General features: G+C 43.2%; 1 protein-coding gene across 1 annotated transcript in view; it reads right to left on the reverse strand.

The window, feature by feature from the left end:
* Positions 1-13,982, reverse strand: part of INTS3 (integrator complex subunit 3) — a 39,295-nt gene extending 25,313 nt beyond the window's left edge. The window contains exons 1-3 of the mRNA XM_029228029.1: positions 13,257-13,982; positions 5,260-5,343; positions 4,208-4,291 (exon numbers count right to left, since the gene is read on the reverse strand). Of these exons, the coding sequence (XP_029083862.1) occupies positions 4,208-4,291; positions 5,260-5,343; positions 13,257-13,409 (321 nt within the window). The 5' untranslated portion in view covers positions 13,410-13,982. The remainder of the gene's footprint in view (positions 1-4,207; positions 4,292-5,259; positions 5,344-13,256) is intronic.
* Positions 13,983-20,895: the final 6,913 nt, after the last annotated feature.

A 20,895-nucleotide genomic window follows, 5' to 3' on the forward strand; every position in this document is an offset into this window, starting at 1 on the left:
CCCCTTTTTTTTTTTTTTTTTTTTTTTTTTAACATCTTTATTGGAGTATAATTGCTTTACAGTGGTGTGTTAGTTTCTGCTTTACAACGAAATGAATCAGTTATATATATATACGTATGTTCCCATATCTCTTCCCTCTTGCGTCTCCCTCCCTCCCACCCTCCCTATCCCACCCCTCTAGGCGGTCACAAAGCACTGAGCTGATCTCCCTGTGCTATGCAGCTGCTTCCCACTAGCTATCTACCTTAAGTTTGGTAGTGTATATATGTCCATGCCTCTCTCTCGCTTTGTCACAGCTTACCCTTCCCCCTCCCCATATCCTCAAGTCCATTCTCTAGTAGGTCTGTGTCTTTATTCCTGTTTTACCCCTAGGTTCTTCATGACATTTTTTTTTCTTAAATTCCATATATATATGTTAGCATATGGTACTTGTCTCTCTCTTTCTGACTTACTTCACTCTGTATGACAGACTCTAGGTCTATCCACATCATTACAAATAGCTCAATTTCGTTTCTTTTTATAGCTGAGTAATATTCCATTATATATATGTGCCACATCTTCTTTATCCATTCATCCGATGATGGACACTTAGGTCGTTTCCATCTCTGGGCTATTGTAAATAGAGCTGCAATGAACATTTTGGTGCATGACTCTTTTTGAATTATGGTTTTCTCAGGGTATATGCCCAGTAGTGGGATTGCTGGGTCATATGGTAGTTCTATTTGTAGTTTTTTAAGGAACCTCCCACTCCCCTTGTTTTAAGCTGAAGCCTTAAACAATGCATTAGGATCAGTCCTCATCAGTAACTCCTACCTAAAACTTTTGCAGTACAGAAAGTACTTTGTAAGATAATCACCCTTTTAGGGAGAAGGATTAAAGCAGTAAGAGGTCACAGATTCTTCCACCATATTCTGACCTGGCTCAAGGCCTCTGAATGAGTCAGTACCTGATAGTTCCTCACTTGCCTAAAACTGTATCCTCCTGGGCTTCCCTGGTGGCGCAGTGGTTGAGAGTCCGCCTGCCAATGCAGGGGACACGGGTTCGTGCCCCGGTCTGGGAAGATCCCACATGCCGCGGAGTAGCTGGGCCCGTGAGCCATGGCTGCTGAGCCTGCGCGTCCGGAGCCTGTGCTCCGCAACGGGAGAGGCCACAACAGTGAGAGGCCCGCATACCGCAAAAAACAAAAAACAACAACAAAAAAACTGTATCCTCCTAAGTCCTGTCTCCACCCCCTTTGTCTGAAAAGGCCTGACCTGGGGGCCTGTCAGCCTAGGAGGCTCCTAGGTAGGGGATGTACTTGGAAACCTCCAGCATGTGCACATAATCCTGGTGCAGCTATCAACCAACTATGAGACCCAAGGTGAGGGCCTGGGGCCACCCTCATGGGGCTGTCATAGAGCAAAAAGAAGACAAGGTGGGTGCTCTAGTTCCTTGTCATGTCTGGATGGCCAAATTCATGACATAATAAGCATTTATAACGCACAGCTCTGTGGCCTCTCACTGCCAGGTCAGGCAAAGAGCTAGAAATACTACAGGGCCCTGCCCCCTTCACTGAAGTTTACTGATGTACCCTAGCTGATTCAGATCTCACCTGAAACACAAATAAAACCAGTGGGCAAGATGAATTTGCACTAAGATGACTAAATAAGATTTTAATTGTATGTATAAAAACCCACCACGTGAGAGAAAACTAAACCTTAACCCCAACCCTTCACCGCCATCTTTGCCAACACTTTCTTTAAAATAGAGGGGCTAGGCTGGATCACATTACTGGTTAACAACACTAGATTGGAGACATTCATTTGTCTTCAAGGATCTCGATGATAAATTCAGTATGAAAATGAAATGCTAAATTTTTTTTTAAAGATGTTTTTGATGTGAACCATTTTTAAAGTCTTTATTGAATTTGTTACAATATTGCTTCCGCGAGGCATGAGGGATCTCCACTCCCCGACCAGGGATCGAACCTGCACCCCCTGCATTGGAAGGCGAAGTCTTAGCCACTGAACCACCAGGGAAGTCCCTGAAATGCCAATTTAACTCAACAATGTCCCAGCCCAGAAATGGCCTGGGAAACCAAGGGCATTGGTTCCCAAGGCCACTCACCAACTTGTGAATACTTGCTACCCTACCACCCACCCTCACCCCAGATCCTGCTCCAGTTGGCATCAGGAGTACAAAGACATCAGGTTGCCACGCCCGTAAGTCCTTCCCCTGAGGTTAATTCCAACAGCTAGGCCAGGGGACCATGGGCACCCATCCTTGTCCTTGGGAATGATTTTCCCTTGGTTTTCCTTGAACAAACAACAATGTGTCTGACCTCCAGGTTTCTTACAGGTACACTGGGAGTGGTTTGGGGGAAGAGAACAAAGCCACCAGTTTCACATGGCTTTTTGAGAGGATTATATGAAATGTGTCTGGGACTTCCCTGGTGGTCCAGTGATAAAGAATCCACCTTCCAGGAGGGAAGGGGAAGCTGGGGCAAAGTGAGAGAGTAGTACTGACATATATACACTACCAAATGTAAAATGGATGGCTAGTGGGAAGCTGCTGCATATCACAGGGAGATCAGCTCGATGCTTTGTGACAACCTAGAGGGTGGGATAGTGAGGGTGGAAAGGAGGCGCAAGAGGTAGGGGATACGGGGATATATGTATACATATAGCTGATTCACTTTGTTCTGCAGCAGAAACTAACACAACATTGTAAAGCAATTATATTCCAATAAAGATATTAAAAAAAAAAAAAAATCTGCCTTCCAATGCAGGGGACACAGGTTCGATCCCTGGTCCGGGAGCTAAGATCCCACATGCCGCAGGGCAACTAAGCCTGCGCGCCACAACTACTGAGCTGGAGCGCCTCAACTAGAGAAGAGAAAACCCGCATGCCACAACTAGAGAGAAGCCCGTGCACCACAACGAAGATCCCATGTGCCGCAATGAAGACCAGACACAGCCAAGAAAAAACAAATAAATAAATGAAATGTGTCTGGATAGAGCCGAACACAATGCTGGACACAGAGCATGTTTGTTTCCTTCCACACTCCTTTTGTTCAAGGAAGGGGCAAGGAGAACAGTGAATTCCCCCTCTTCAAGCTCTTCTCTGTCAGTGTCATGCAGTTAATGCCAGATACCAGACATATGTTTCTAAACCATCATGCAAGATTCAAGGACAAAGAAAGTGGAAATCTAGAGAGGCAAAAGACAGGATTTTGCTCCTTTCTTATAGAAAGAATGGAATCCAAAGAGATCATCCTGCTCAGTCCCTCGCCTCAGGAAGGACTTCTCTTAAACCATTCCACATAAAAGAGACTCCTCTATTTGTGAAGAACCCCAAACTAATTTTCATACGGTATTCCTCAGGAAGTCTGACTCCAGTGTACTCTTTTTTTTTTTTTCCCAGTGTACTCTTAATCACTACATTATTACTGCCTCACCTAACATTAAGCTGTCTTACTTATTTATTTATTTATCTATCTACCTATCTATCTGTTTATCTATTGGCTGCCCTGCGTGGCTTTCAGGAACCTGGGCCACGGCAGTGAAAGCCCGGAATCCTAACCACTAGGCCACCAGGGAACTCCCAAGCTGTCTAATTTAAATCCTACTTGCTGCAATGTTAAACCTGGTTTCTGTTCACCTGCACTGATAAAACCTGCAAACTACAAGTCACGCTCTTCTGGATAAGAACTCTCAACAGACTTGCTTATATTTGTGCTCTTCTCTGGATTAAATCCCACCTCTTTTAGCCTTGACTCATAAATCTACAATTTTTTTTTTTAAGTCTTTATTGAATTTGTTACAATATTGCTTCTGTTTTATGTTTTGGTTTTTTGGCTGCCAGGCATGTGGGATCTCAGCTCCCGGCCCAGGGATCCAACCCACACACCCTGCATTGGAAGGTGCAGTCTCAATCACTGGACCGCCGGGGAAGCCCCTAAGTCTACAATTTAAAACTCTTTAAATGCTTTTTCACTCTCACAACTGCCTTTTCTTGCCTTTTAGCTTCAGAATCTGGAAAAAGAGAAAGGACTTTAGTCAGAGTGACCAATTTACTGAGTGAAAAGGGAGTTGCAACTATATTTGGAGAACAAGATGATCTAGCCCTGGTCAAAGGGTGTGGTACTATTCCAGTTAAACCATAAGTTCTACCATATTCTCAGATCATATCTGAGAAGGGAGTGTGGGTCCAGAGAAGGGAGTCTTACCTTCTGGGCTTGGGCAGGTTCGGTGAGGACAAGCGTGAAGAGGCCCAGGCAGATTTCCTCGTGCTGTGGGGGGCCTTTGCATACCTGGGATATGAGGAAAAAAAAAAACTAGTTGTCACTCACAGGAGGGAAGTTCTTGAGCACAGCTGCTCCCAGAAAATTTGGGACTCCTGAGTGACCTGCAAAGGAGAATCATCAACTCTTAAATCTGATGATTCCCTTCTCCTAAAAGTGATGGGGCATCTGTTTTAGGAGAGAGGTGGAGGGAAAGGATGGACCCATACTGCTTTCTCCAAGGCTTGATGAAGGATAGAGGCAGAAAATAGAGTGTTTAAAATGAGAAAAAAAACCAAAACCCTACTCCACGCCTTTACCAGACCTTAACAGCCTTTAGTAGAAAGGGAGCTACAAAGAGTCACTCATGGATTAACAAGTGCACCTATCAAGTCAAGACCTTGGGCAAATCACTGAACCCCTGATATTTGTAAGGTGAAGACATAATAAGAATTACTACTAATAAGTAAGAAATATTTACTGAACATTTGCTATGTGCCAGAAACTACTCTAAATCCTTTACATGTATTACTTTGAATCCTTTCAACCTCACAGACTGATTAAGAAATGTAAAAGATCAAATATGTGAGAATGATTTACAAAGAAAAAAGCCACCACAGAACTATGAGTTATTTTTTAAAGTTGTTATTCAAAGACACCTAAGGCTCCAACAGATGGGATTCCCACATTAAGAAAGAAAGAGAGGAGAGGGGGCTGGTGGTGGGATGAACTGGGAGATTGGGATTGACATATATATACTAATATATATAAAATAGATAACTAATAAGAACCTGCTGTATAAAAAGTACATAAATAAATAAAAGAAAGAGAGGAGTTGGGAAGCCTGGTTCAGGAAACCAAGACCTTAACTTCAACCTCCTAGTTCTTAACCACTGAAGTCTTTCCATCTTTTTTTTTTTTTTTCTTTCCATCTTTTTGATCATGTCTGAAAGCTTTCAAAGAAGCAGAAATGGGTACGGGGAGAGTATTATACTCACGTAGGCATTGAGGGCGTCATTGGCCTCTCTCTCTGAGACCCCAGTAGTCATCGATGTCACAATGCTCATACATCTTTCCAACCTCTGTGAAGGGGTGAGAAAAAATTCAGAGTGCTCCATACCACCACCTGTGATGTATTTCTGGCCCCCAATAAAGCTTTTTAAACATTTAAATCTCATCACATCTCTAGACCTAACTAGCAGTTTACAAGTCAAGTCACCATGAGGATATAATCAGCAAAGTCCAGAATGTATAAATCATGACAGGCTTCCTGATTTCTTTAACATTTAAATTGCAAGGAAAAAAGCAGGGAGGGAGAACCCCATGTATTAAAAGAAGCTTAAGGGAATTCCCTGGCAGTCCAGTGGTTAGGATTCTGTGCTTTCACTGCCGGGGCCTGGGTTTGATCCCTGGTAGGGGAACTAAGATCCCACAAACCACGAGGTGTGGCCAAAAAAAAAAAGAGGCTTAAGATTTCAACCCCTTGAATAAAATAAGAATCCATGAGTCTGTGCTGATAGATATGTACATACATGATAAATAAAGAAGGGAAAGCTCTTCCTTACAGTGGAATGCCAACTAAAAATGCAGAAGGAATGACAGGAATAATAATTGATTCAGGCAAATATCATCAATGAACGCTAAAACCAGAGGCAAAACTTTCACAAGAGAATATTTACATAGGTTCAAAATACTAATTACAAAGAGAAAATAACTGTAGGAAATCCTGAAGGATACCACCTTAACCAAGTGATCAGAGTTAATATCCCAAATAACAAGGCAGACTGACAGCTGACATACGCGCCTCTGATATGGTGCACTGAAAAGGCTAAACATCACTTCTATGGTTTTCTTGCCCAAAATGAATAATCTCAGTCTAATCATGAAGAAATTTTGACAACCCAAATTGAGAGAGATTTATAAAATAACTGGCCTGTCAAAGTGTTTAAGGTGAAGGACAGAGATAGGACTAAGAATTAAAGAGACAGTACACCTAAATGCAATGTGTGAGCCTGGACTGCTATAATGGACATTATTGGGACAACTGGTAAAATATGAATATGTACTATAAGAGTAACGTATCGGGCTTCCCTGGTGGCGCAGTGGTTGAGAGTCCGCCTGCCGATGCAGGGGACACGGGTTCGTGCCCCGGTCCGGGAAGATCCCACATGCCGCGGAGCGGCTGGGTCTGTGAGCCATGGCCGCTGAGCCTGCGCTCCGCAATAGGAGAGGCCACAACAGTGAGAGGCCCGCGTACCGCAAAAACAAAAATAAAACAGGTATTATGTAACAGAGGATCCTTGTTCTTAGGAAATACTCCCGGAAGTATTTAAATCTTAAGTGGCACTGCAGCTGCAACTTACTCTCAAAACGTTAAAATAATAACATGTATATAGAGAGATAATGAAAAAGTAAATGCGGCAAATGTTAACAATTGGTGAATCTGGGTGAAGAGTATATGAGAGTTCTATGTCTTACAATTTTTCTCTAAGCTTGAAATTATTTTAAAATACTTATTAAAAAATTAAAGGGATATATCAACTGAATGCAACAAATGTGTGATCCTTGTTTGATTACTGATCTGAAAAACCAATTATAAAAAGAATTTATGGGAATTCCCTGGTGGTCCAGTGGTTAGGACTCTGCGCTTTCACTGTTGTGGGCCCAGGTTCAATCCCTGGTTGGGGAACTAAGATCCTGCAAGCCATGCCACAGGGCAAAAAAAAAACAAAACAAAAAAAAAACAATAAAGCACCTGAGGAACTTAAGGAAAAAACCTTTAAAAAAAAATTTTATGAGACAGTCAGTTTGAACAATGAGTGTGTTATTACATTGAGGAATTATTGTTAATATTTTTAGGTATGATACTGTGGCTATGTTAAAAAGAAAAAAGTCCATCTCTCACAGACATACATATGAAATATCTACAGATGAAACGATACAGCTTGGATTTGCTTCAAAATAATCCAGAGGAGACTAAAGGGAGATAAAACAAGATTGCCATGTACTGATAAGTACTGAAGCAGAGTGATGGCTCCAGGGTAATTATACTATTCTATTTTTTTATGTTTGAAATGTCCCTCCAAAAAGATAAAAACAAACTTTAAAATAAAAATGAGTGTAGGAAAGAAAAGGACTAATGAAGCACAAAAGGCCAAACTAAAACCTTCCTGGGTCTCTAGTCAAACAAAGGTGGGGAGAGCTGCATTAAAGTCCATCCAAGGACCGTTCTTAATTACAAAGGCTAACTCTAAGACAGCATGTGCTCAACCTTCTAAGGAGATCTTAAGTCACTGATCCTGTTCCAAAGCATTTAATACTAAACACTGAGAAAATATTGACAAAATGTATCTCATTTAAATCAGTGAGCCTCTCCATTATTACCACCTAAACTACTTCCTGAGTCTCTTAAAATTTTATCTTGAGGATTAACCCCAAAACTGTTTAAGAAAGCCTCTTACCACCAATTCCCAGTGATAATGATGCTAGCAAAACAAGGACAAAGGCAGACAATTTACCTCCCCCAATCCTAAAGGTCATCACAAAACATCTTGTTGAGAACTACCACATTGTCAAGAACTGACAAATTAGGGCAACAGGAAAGAGGTCTAGGAATGAAAGACCACCATGTTTCTCCTTTGACCATCATCCTGAGTTTGCCTACGTCCGTCCCTACCTAAGAGCAAAGCAGAACTGAGTGTTAAGACAAGGAGCTCCCATAGCCACAAAAATTCAACCTAAATTAGGCCCAAAGCCACCCAGGTTTGACAACGTCACTACCCAGCATCAGGTCTGACTATCCTCCAAATTAGGTCAGATAAGCACGCTGAGCCTTAATCAACAGCACCTGTGTACTTGTGAAAAGGAGCTGTGAGATCACAGGAAAGCTGAGCTGTAAATCTCACAACCCACCTCTCCCACAAACTCTGAGATCCATCATTACCTAGCCCAGCTCCTATATGATAGGGGGAGGGAGGAAAAAAACCTCAGGTTGTATTTTCTCTTTTTAAATCTTATCCCTCTCCTCCTAAGATAGTTATCAATGACTGGAGGACCAGTTCCTCCAGTTGCTAAATCCAGGGTGTTCTTGCTGGGAGCTCTGGGAGGCCTTGCTTATCCGGCCTGGGTTAACAAACAGTTTCAGAGTGGAGGAAGACGGTGAGCAAGCAGCAGCACAGCATCCTAAAACCCTAGATATTACTTCCTACTAAAAGGAAGAAATCTCTGTTGAATCAACAGAGATGCGAGGGAAGTCAAAAGAGCAGCTGGCTGAGGAGCCAACTGACAAGCAAGGAAGAGAGGGTCCCTCCACCACTGGCAAGCCTTAGGCTAATCTTAGGTGAGTTACGTAACTTACCAAGACTTATTTAATCCTTTACTTATAATACCCTGGTTTTCTTACCTGAAAAATAGAGACAAAGCCTATATCACAAGGTTGCTCTGAGGATTAAACAAGATAACATACGTGAAAGCACCTAGCAGGTAGCCTCAGTTGAATTAGACTCTATTCCATCTGTGAAAAAGCTCAGCCATCACACAACTAAGTCCATGAGGACCAGACCGCCCCCAACGCCCCCTGCCACTACTTCTAATGGCATGCCCTCAAAGATCCCTGAAAACTGAGCCCTCCTACTATAGGACGTGGGTAAGTCCCTGACCAGGCTGCAAAGCTTCCTCTCCTACTTTTGCCTTCTATGAGAGAAGAGTAATGGGAGAGCAGAGGAGGCCTGATGGATGGACCCTGCACCAAGTTCCTCACACAAAGCTGGATACACAGCCCTATGGGCTGGCCTAGTTTCTAGCTGTGATGTAACACAGAGACCTTGGACTAAACCAGGTTTCTCTAGGCCCCTCCTCAATATTCTAAGCTCCACTCAGAGGCCTGAGTCAACTCTATGGGTCACTGCCCGGTCAAGAAATAAAAGTGGCCTCTTGGAACAGTGAGGCCCAGCTAAGGATGTAGAAAGTGGGAGAGTCCAGAATTTGGAGGCGTGGATAAAAGCAATGAGGAAAGAAATGTGAGGGTCAGTCCTTCCTAGGCAATAGAAGTATATAAAAGATGCTGCTCTTCCTGAACTACAGAAACTACTTTTCCAAGAGATGGGAGAACTAATTACAAATCATTCAGAATGACTGAAGGACCACATCCCCTCAAAGAGGGCTGCAGGAAGCCAGATCCCTACAATCAAGCAGCAGTACCCCTCTCCCCCCCAGTCTCCAGAGGCCCTTTGTAAAGATGGAATCACACACGCACCTGCCAACAAATGCTGGCAGAATGACTCTGTTCAGAGTAAGCCCTTCACAACGGCACCTCAGAGCTGAGTAAATATTTACCATCTCTAGGAGCTTCTAAAATAATTTTTCTAGTACTAAAATTACCTGACCATGGTTTCCATGACAGCAGCAGTAGATGGAGTGGGGGTGGAAAGCGGGAAGGTCTTCTAGTTTGCAAGTATACACCTGAAGCTGGAGACTGAAGTCTGAGGATTGCTAACCTCTCAGTTTCCCCTCCCTCAGCCAGGTGAACATACAGTTTGTTAAAAACTGTATATTGGGCTTCCCTGGTGGCTCAGTGGTTAAGAATCTGCCTGCTAATGCAGGGGACATGGGTTCAAGCCCTGGTCTGGGAAGATCCCACATGCCGCGGAGCAACTACGCCCGTGAGCCACAACTGCTGAGCCTGCGCATATGGAGTCTGTGCTCCGCAACAAGAGAGGCTGCGATAGTGAGAGGCCTGCGCACCGTGATGAAGAGTGGCCCCTGCTTGCCACAACTAGAGAAAGCCCTTGCACAGAAACGAAGACCCAACACAGCAAAAATAAATTAATTAATAAACTCCTACCCCCAACATCTTCCAAAAAAAAAAAATCTGCCTACCAATGCAGGGGACACGCGTTTGAGCCCTGGTCTAGGAAGATCCCACATGCCGCGGAGCAACTAAGCCCATGTGCCACAACTACTGAGCCTGCGCTCTAGAGCCGGCAAGCCACAACTACTGAAGCCCGCACGCCTAGAGCCTGTGCTCCACAACAAGAGAAGCCACTGCAATGAGAAGCCTGCGCACTGCAACGAAGAGTAGCCCCCGCTCGCCGCAACTAGAGAAAGCCTGCACGCAGCAACGAAGACCAACGCAGCTAAAAATAATTAATTAAAAAAAAACCCTGTGTATTAAATATCGCCCCTTTATGGGAAGTCAGTGGCCTTGAGGGACTAAAATCCAAAGGCTTAAGGAAAAGAAGATATGATCTGACCTACAAAATCCCCAAGGACCCATATTAGTAAAGAACTACTGAACTACTGAACGAACTGGGTTCCAAGTATTCTACAACCAAAAGTCACTTTTATGTGAAATGAGAATTTAAGGGGAAAAAAATCAGAGATGACTCAAAGCCCATTCCCTGGAGAATCTTCACAGACTGGACGTGAATTACTCCTTGGAGAAAATCTGGAAGGGACATACCTCTAACCAAATGCAACCCTGAGACTTGTCCATAGCTTAAGAGGAAGTTCTAACTTGTTTGGGCCACAGCTTCTGCTTTTAGCCTGATTTCAAAGTGGACAGGGTCCTTCTCCACAGAGGAGTGACCGGGAGCTTTGAAGGCTTGTGAAACTAGGAGCTACATGTTTTAAACCCCTCCAATCTTTGGCACTATTTTCATCTCATTCCTCAAATCTGGACAGGGGTGGGCAAGAATTCCCCATTCAAAGAGAAGAACAGGGCCAAAGAGAAGAAAGGATACAACAAATGCTCCCTTGGGTAGAAGAGTCACAGTCCCTGCCTCGGATGCTCTTCACCAGTGCTTCATACTCCAGGCCTCTAAGGGGCTTTCCTCATCACTCCCAGCTGTAATGACTCCAGTCTCTTCACTACCCTCGCTGGCGTTTTGTTTTTACCTTTCTTGTGAGCGTATTAACTCAGTCTTCAGATGATAAGCTCTGGAAGGCAGGCCTTGGGTCTTCCTCATTCTATTTTCCTATCAGACTCAGCACAGAGTAAGTATATATCTGGTCAGGAAGCTACTGCCTCTGTATTCCTGGGCAATAGGTGGGCCTATGCTGGAAAATAACCAAGCCAGAACAAGCTGAGATCAGTCAACACCAGGTTTTGATAACTTCCATGTGCAGAGATCTGTGCGGAGACCCAGAGGAAGAAACCAGTAAGTCTTGACGTTAGAGACACTCTGGTCTAGTGGCAACCACATACATGGGGTTAAAAGCAGTGGCAATACTTGTTGGAAAATTCAAATGCAAAGAACAAAGGGCAAAGAAGGAAAGAGGGGAGGCCGACACATTCTGGGAAATATCTACACCACAAAGGATATCAGGAAAAAAAGGAGACCCTCCCTCCCCCTTCTCTCTGGAAACAGTTTAAAGTTCACTCTCAAGACAGTCCAAAAAAGCAAGAAAATAAATGCTTCCTCTCTTTTGTGGTCCCCTTCTGCCATATCATTTCGCTTACTATCAAACATATCACTACTCAGAAGAACAGGATGCTGTGGTACAAATTAGAGCAGGACGACCTTTCCAGCAATCAGGGTGGGGAATAAACCGTTTCGCCACCCTTGGGGTCTCTTCCCCTCTACCCAACTGGTGTAGGGATCAAAGGTAGTCAATGACTTTCTTGTTACAATTCTAGAGTTTCAGTGCTAGATAGAACACAGGGCTCAATAAATACTTTGACAGTGACAGTGGCCATTTCTAAAAACGCAGATAATTTAAATTACCAGGCAATCCTGGCAAAGTCATTTGTATTTATTTTGGGAATACATTACTTTTAGAAGTATTGTTTATGTTCCTAATTATATCTACCTTAGCTGATAAAAACAACAGCAGAAAACAAACTTTGATTCATCTAAATGCACAGAGAATTATGGGGGAGAAGCATGATGGGAAGCCAGCTGGTCTGTGAAGAGACACTTGCGATGGATAATTCACAAAGCTGCTATCCAGCCGCTCCTTGATTCACAAAGCTTTTTTGCATGTATGTTCCACCATCTTGTATCTGCGCCAACATTTTTTTCAAATTTAAACTATGAACTCCACCTATCTGCTTGACCACCCTCTAACATCTGATACAGAGCAGTGACAAAGTCAGAAGCAGGGAAATGGCCAGTGAAGAGCCAGAGCCTAATAATTTACTCATCCTGTCCCTGGATAACCACTAAATTGAATGCATTAGGTCTTACAAACAGTTCAGCAATCATGTCCCACTTCTGGGTCTCATATTCCTAAGTATGTCTTTTCATGTATAGCAGTGGAAAGGGATAAATGATCAACTCTGGATTGTCAGGGACGGGGCAAGAGGAACAAGTCGGGGAGGGTCGGGTCAATTATTCAGTAGTCTAAAATCCCCATTCAGGCCCACTGCATCGCCTCACCCTACTCTCTTTCTCAGCATCTATGTGTTCTCTTCTTTGTGTGTGTGCTATCTGGTTCTGAAGGAGTCCCCTAGGTCCCATTCACCCCGCACCTCACCCCACTACCTAACGAAACACAACTCACTTTTCCTTAAGTCCTCACTCATTCTCAATGCCCAGTTAACATCACCGGCAATTGATGGTGTCTACATGAAGTCAATACTGTCTAACGGGAGGGTCCACGGTCTACTGCAAGCTCCTATCAGCCCCCCAGACACCTACACATACATACGTTACCTCTCAACTCAATGTATGACCTAAGATGAAACAGGGTAAATATTAATAATAGCTGTGGCCTGTAATGGGAAAGGAATGTCAAAGATACATTCAGTTGATCTGGATGCTGTATCCCTTCCTCATCAACACCACCCCACCATTTTCACACTAGTAGCTGCTGTTTCGACCTGTCCAGGAAGTTGGCCCACACTTCCTCCTTCACAAGCAGGAAGTCTGTAGCAGTGTTTGTGCTGTCTTAGAAAACACGTGAAGGCCTCCTCCCCCACCCCCACCCCGTATTCGCTCCAGTTTCCCTCCTCAACCCCATTTCTTAACTCCCTTCCCCACCCCCCCACACCTACCTCCTCTAACTCATCCTTGGCATCCAAACTGGTTGCAAGTAGCAGCCTCCCCCCTCCTGGGGCTCCTGCTCCCGCTCCTCCTCCACCTCCCGCTGCTCCCGAAGCAGCTCCTGCTGCTGCTGCGGCCGCCCCCTTTCCCTTCTGTAACTCCATGGCTGCAGCCGGGAGACGGGAAAAGGCCAGGGAGTGGATGGATGGGAAGTCCTAGAAAGGGGGAATTGGGGATTGCCAGGGACTGGGGGGAAAGAGGGACAAGTGGGGGAGGGGAAGAAAAGGTTCCCTGGCCTCTCCACTCCTCCCTCCTCTCCGAAGGGCCGCTCCCGTGCAGGAGGCAAGGCAGACGGGCCTCCAGGTCCTGCCTCTGGAGTGGCAGTGCTGAGGAAACACCGTTAGCTCTTAAGTATGCTGGGGTAAGGGTCTGCACCCCTACAGGAAGGGTAGGAGAGGCTTCTGTCCCTGAAGTGGAAGAGGAGCCCTTTCTGGCTTCTGACCCTAAGAGAAGCAGAGAAAACCCTAAGTTTCTGCCTCAGGAGATGGGGGAAAGAGGAGTCCTGCCCCTGAAGCATGGGGTAGGAAACCTTCCTGGCTGGTGCCCCAAGGGTTGGGGAGCGAGGTTCCTTTGGTTCCGGCCCCCAGGAGTGAGGGTGAGGCAGTAAGCGCTATAGGAGGACCAGCTTCTCCCTACACCACACAGACGCGGCCATGGTGGAAGGGCGGGGGGTGGGAGGACCGAGGGCGACGGCGGGGGAGGGGGAGGAATCGTGGAGGCCCGCGCCGGAAGTGAGCAGTCGCGGTCCCTGGCCTCCGCCAATAGCGGCTTCCGCGGTGGCGCTGAGTCTCGAAGGGGTAGGCCGACGTCGGCCCGCTGGCCTTTTCCCGGGCTGCCAATGGTATTGAGCAGAAGAGAGACCGGCCTGATGGACAACCCGTGTGCCCAATAGCATCCCTCCTTTGCACTTGGGGGGCGGGACGGAACTACTTCCCGGAGGTGGGGCGGCTGTGAGAGATTATCAGGAAGGAGAGAGGCTGCGCCTGCGTGTATCAAAGCGCGTGCGCGGCGCTGGCCTCCGCCCTCTTTTTCTCCCTTATTCGGAAGCTCGGGTGGGTACGGGAACCCGGCGCTGTTCCTAGGTAGCTTTGGGAAATCCGAAGGCTAGCTACGAATTGATAGTGCATTCACTATCAATTCGTAGGAAGTGGAGCCCTAACCCTTAAGCAGTCCCAGAGCAAGTGTCATCGGATGGTGTGCAACCAGCTCCCGGAGCTAAGAGTACGTCACACAAGCCAGTGTATGCGTTCATGCAAATGCAGTTATCAGCCGGACGTTGCCAAAAAAAAAAAAAAAAAAAGTTCATGGACCCACCTGTGTACTAGAATCGTGCACTGATTCATTAGAATCGTGCATGGATTCATTATTAGAAAGGCTTCTGGAAGCCCTATATTGTCCTCCTGCCTTATCTGTGATCGTGTCAGCATTTGCCCCCAGAAGCCCAGTGTGGAAGCTTGTTTTTGACATTCATTATTTTCCTCCCGTATTCAGTCACTAAAGGCTGTTTGATGTTTTTTCTTAGAAACGTCACTGGTGGCTTCCCTGGTGGTGCAGTGGTTAAGAATCTGTCTGCCAATGCAGGGAACACGGGTTGGAGCCCTGGTCTGGGAAGACCCCACATCCCGCGGAGCAGCTCAGTGCACCAAAACTACCCAGCCTGCGCTCTAGAGCCCACAAGCCACAACTACTGATCCTGCGTGCCACAACTACTGGAGCCCGCATGCCTACAGCCCGTGCTCTGCAACAAGAGAAGCCACCGCAATAAGCCCGCGCACCTCAATGAAGAGTAGCCCCCGCTCCACGCAACTAGATAAAGCCCACACGTAGCAACAAAGACCTAACACAGCCAAAAATTAAAAAAAAAAAAATCTCTGGAATTTCTTCCTCTCTAGCCTATATATGTATATATATATATATATATATGGTATATCTTTAGGGGTTACAATGGATTCTAATCCATTCAACATCCTGCCACTTCTCTAATCTTACTAAACTACCCTCTCAGGCACTTTCTAAATTTCCCAAATCCTTAGTAAACCTATCTGACTCATCCCTACCTAATCAATATAGTCTCCCAAGACCTTAAATTCCTATCATTTAAAAAAAAACAATGTCAATAATAAAAACTCATAACAATTCAAGTATTAAAGTTGAAGTGAACCTTCTTTTTTCCTTTTCACCCCTCCAGTCTTACTTCTCTTGAGTCATCAGTGTCACTAATTTGTTGTATATCTTTCCCTACTTTTTCAAACATGCATAAACACATATCCACAGTTTATTTCTTTGGTTGTTTTCATTTGGTTTTTAGCAAAAATAAAATCATGTTTTACAATTTCTTGCTTCTTGCTCAATTAACATTTATATCCTGGCAATTTTTTCCCCAAAATCAAAACATGGAAATCTACTTTATTCTATTGAACAACCTCAAAATATTCTCCTCCTCTCCTCTGAAGAAATTGAGCTCTTCCCTGATCCTGCCCCCACCTAGTTGATTTCTAGAACAAAAGACCTTCCATTTGTCAAAATCTACCCTGTGTTGAAGGTAATTGAGATTACAAATAGAAAGCTTTTTTTGGAGGCAGGGGAAACTATAGTTATCATTAATAAGAATCAAATAATAAGGCCCTAGAATCAAGAAAAAAAGACAGTGCTGCAGAAAGTTCCTCCATCAGGGAGAAAAACAACCCAATGCCTAATAATCCTGAGAGGCTTTTGGGTTGTTATAATGGAGGATTTCTCCCTACCTCAGACAGAATGATGAATTAAAGAAAGGATCTGGGTAAAGACTAAAAAGGCATGCTTATAAAATATACAGAAAAGCATAAAGCTGAGACTACTAGCTAATAGACTGGATTTCCAGATTGCACTGAAAAGGTTGTTAATGAGATCAGGGAATGAACTGAACATAACAAGAAGATATTTAATAATGAAAAATGTGCTTATTTACATGCCTAGGCCTTATTCTATTGGGTTAAAAGCCAAAAAGTGCTTTTGGTTTTTAAGTAAAAATAAAAGACACATTTTTCATTTTTCAAGAACTTTATTGAACAACGTATTCACTGTTTTGTTCCACTACCTTGTGCCATTTTTCAGGCAGCTTCATAATTCCATCTTCCCAAAACTTTTTATCTTTTTGAGCAAAGAACTGTTCCAAGTGCCTTTTACAGTCTTCCAGGGAATTGACATTTTTTCCACTAAGAGAATTTTGTAAAGACTGAAATAAATGAAAATCTGAAGGTGCAATGCCTGGTGAATACGGTGGATGAATCAGAACTTCCCAGCCAAGCTGTAACAGTTTTTGCCTGGTCATCAAAGAAACATGCGGTCTTGTGTTATCCTGATGGAAGAGTATGCGTTTTCTGTTGGCTAATTCCGGACACTTTTTGTCGAGTCCTGCTTTCAGTTGGTCTAATTGGGAGCAGTACTTGTTGGAATTAATCGTTTGATCTTCCAGAAGGAGCTCATAACGGAGGACTCCCTTCCAATCCCACCATATACACACCATCACCTTCTTTGGGTGAAGACCAGCCTTTGGTGTGGTTGGTGGTGGTTCCTTTCACTTGCTCCACGATCTTTTCTGTTTCACATTCTTGTACAGTATCCACTTTTCATCACCCGTCACAATTTGTTTTAAAAACGGAACGTTTTCATTACGTTTAAGTAGAAAATCGCATGCGGAAATATGGTCAAGAAGGTTTTTTTTGCTTAACTTATGTTGACCCAAACATCAAAGTGATGGATATAACCAAGATGGTGCAAATGATTTTCAAGGCTTGACTTGGATATTTTGAGTATGTTGGCTATCTCCCGCGTGGTATAACGTTGACTGTTGTCAATTAATGTCTCGATCTGAGCGCTATCAACTTCAACTGGTCTACCCGATTGTGGAGCATCGTCCAGCGAGAAATCTCCAGCACGAAACTTTGCAAACCACTTTTGACACGTTCGATCAGTCACAGCACCTTCTCCATATACTGCACACATCTTTTTGCATTTCAGTTGCGTTTCTACCTTTCTTGAAATAATAAAGCATAATATGCCGAAAATGTTGCTTTTGTTCTTCCATCTTCAATATTAAAATGGCTACATAAAAATTCACCAATTTTGGTAAGTCTTTTTTTAAATGCAGACTGATATGACAGCTGTCACATACAATCTAACAAAATTGTTTCGAATGAAGTTAAAGACAACTAAGTGCTACTAGAGCCATCTTATGGAAAAAATGGAATGAGCCTTTTGGCCAACCCAATAGAAAGGATTTAAAACAAACAGGGATAAATGTGAGTTCCTGAAATTAATATTAAAAAATTAGTGAAGGGCTTCCCTGGTGGCGCAGTGGTTGAGAGTCCTCCTGCCGATGCAGGGGACACGGGTTCGTGCCCCGGTCCGGGAAGATCCCACGTGCCGCGGAGTGGCTGGGCCCATGAGCCATGGCCACTGAGCCTGCTCGTCCGGAGCCTGTGCTCCGCAACGGGAGAGGCTACAACAGTGAGAGGCCCGCGTACCGCCCTCCCCCAAAAAAAGAAAAAAAAAAAGCATTATGACATTGGATTTGGCAATGGATTCTTAGATATAATACCAAAAGCATGAACAAAAAAAGTAAGAAGAAATAAACTGAGCTTCATTAAAACTTAAAACTTGTACATCAAAAGATATTATCGAGAAAGTTAAAAGACAACCCACAGAAAGGGAGAAAATATTTTCATGTCATATGAGGGTTTAATATCCAGAATATATAAAGAACTCCTAAAACTCAAAAACAAAAAAACAAACCACCCAATTAGAAAATGGGCAGAGGACTTGAATAGATGTTTGCCCAAAGAAGATATACAAATGGCCAATAAGCACATGCAAAGATGGTCAACATCATTAGTAATAAGGGAAATACAAAGCAAATGCATGTTACAACATGGATGAACCTTAAAAACAATATGTTAAGTGAAATAATCCAGACAGGAAAGGATAACTATTGCATGATTCCAGTTATATGAAATATCTACAATAGACAAATTCATAAAAATAGAAAGTAGATTAGAGGTTACCAGGGGTTAGGGGAGGTGGGAATGGGAAATCATTGTTTAGTGGTTATAGACTTTCTTTTTGAGGTGATGAATACATTTTGGGAATAATGTTGATGGTTATACAACATTGTGAATGTAATTAATGTCACTGACTTACACACTTAAAAATGGTTAAAATGGCAAATTTTGTGTTGCATGTATTTTACCACAGTAAAAAATAATTTAAAAAAACTACAATGAAAAAAATCACCATTTGACAAAAATTGTAGTAATAATGATTTAAGCAAGAATCAGAGAAACCCAAATTGAGAGACATTCTAAAACGTAACTGCCCTGTCCAAAATGTTAAGGTCATTTAGACCTAAGATTGAAGGACTCTTCTAGATTAAAAAATACCGAGACATGACAACTATATGTAATGTGTGATCTTGGACTGGATCTTGGACTAAAAAAAAATGTTTTCTATAATGTACATTATTGGAACAACAGGAAATTTGAAAACATGCTATAGACTAGATAGAAGTACATTTCCTGATTTTGACAAATAACTAATGGTTATGTAAGAGAATGTCATATATAATTTATACATATATAAAATAATATATTAATATGTATATTTATACTTATATATATAAAATCCTATCCCTTTATGTTATAGATATAGATATATAGATGTATACAGATAGGTAGATAGAAAGGGAGAGAAAGAGAATGATAAAGAAAATGTGGTAAAATGTTAATGGGTAAATCTAGTTGAAGGGTGTACAGAAGTTCTTTGTACCCTTCTTGCAACAGTTCTGTAAATTAAAAATTACTTCAATTTTTTAAAATTTCAAAAAGAAACTTATGAGATACCACTAAACACTTACGAGAATGAAAAGACTGACAATACCAAGTGTTGGTGAGGATGTCCAGTGATTGGCACTATCATACACTGCTGGATGGTGTGGAAATTAGTCTAATTACTTTAGTAAACCATTGAACAGTATCTACCAAAGTTAAACAGTTGCCTGTCCCAGGACATAATAGTTCCACTCTAAGTTTACAGCCAAGAGAAATTAGTGTATGTGTCCACTAAAAGGCATGTATAAGAAAGTTCATAGGACTTCCCTGGTGGTCCAGTGGTTAAGACTCTCCGCTTCCACTGCAGGGGGCGGGGGGCGGGGCGTGTTTGATCCCTGATCAGGGAAGTTCCACATGCCAAGTGGTGTGGCCAGTAGCATTATTTATTACAGTAAAAAACTAGAAACAATTGTGAACCTAAAACTACTCTAAAAAAGTCTTTTTTAAAAAAACTAGAAATAATCCAAAAGTCCATCAACAATAGAAAGGATATAGAAAGGAATAATATATATTATATATATATTCATATATATATGAATCACTTTGCTGAAATCACACCTGAACTAACACAACATTGTCAGTCAACTATGTTTCAGTCAAAAAAACAAAAAGGGCTTCCCTGGTGGCGCAGTGGTTGAGAGTCCGCCTGACGATGCAGGGAACACGGGTTCGTGCCCTGGACCAGGAAGATCCCACATGCCGCGGAGCGGCTAGGCCCGTGAGCCATGGCCTCTGAGCCTGCGCGTCCGGAGCCTATGCTCCATAATGGGAGAGGCCACAACAGTGAGAGGCCCAAATACCGAAAAAAAAAAAAAAAAAAGATAAATAACAAGGTTCTACTGTATAGCACAGGGAACTATATTCAATATCTTGTAATAAAGCATAATGGAAAAAAAAGATATTGTTATTTTTCTAGGTTTTGGTATGTTTGGAAGCTTTTCAAAATTTTAAATTTGTAATTTGTTGTAATTTATCTTCACATTCTAATTAAATATTTCATACCTAATTTTGTAGTCTCTTTTTTTAATTTTTAATTTATTTATTTTATTGATTTTTTTTTTTGGCTGCATTGGGTCTTTGTTGCTGCACGAGGGCTTTCTCTAGTTGAGGTGAGTCGGGGCTACTCTTCGTTGCGGTGCACAGGGGCTTCTTTTGTTGCAGAGTATGGGCTCTAGGCGCACAGGCTTCGAGGGCTCTAGAGCACAGGCTCAGTAGCTGTGGTGCGTGGGCTTAGCTGCTCCACGGCATGTGGGTTCTTCCCGGGCCAGGGCTCGAACCTGTGTCCCCTGCATGGCAGGTGGATTCTTAACCACTGCACCACCAGGGAAGCCCTGTACTCTCTTTCTCAAAGAGGACCTACCAGATTGTATAAACTTCAAGCCCCACAAAACCTGGATCCATCCTGGCTGTGGGCCAGCTGGAGAGGGACTCTGAGGAGACAGTAAGCCTGTCTAATGAGTATTTAGGTAGAAACACTGTGCTCTTAGTGACATAACCCTCCTCTTCTTCATCTCTTATATGAAATCTTTAGTAAAATGGGTATTTTTCACTTTAAAATTTAACAGAGTACAAGGTGGGAGAGACTTGGATTAACAGCAGCAATGTGAGAAAAACTGTGGAGGTGGGGGAAGGGAGAGGTATGTGTGACCACAAGTTCCATAATAGCCCATTGTGTGACAGAGGCAAGGAGGTGAGAGTTGCCTGATCTCTGTACTCCTCAGACTGC

Source organism: Monodon monoceros, unplaced genomic scaffold, assembly GCF_005190385.1.
Source record: "Monodon monoceros isolate NGI ecotype Baffin Bay Population unplaced genomic scaffold, NGI_Narwhal_1 Super_Scaffold_18, whole genome shotgun sequence".
Taxonomy (NCBI): domain Eukaryota; kingdom Metazoa; phylum Chordata; class Mammalia; order Artiodactyla; family Monodontidae; genus Monodon; species Monodon monoceros.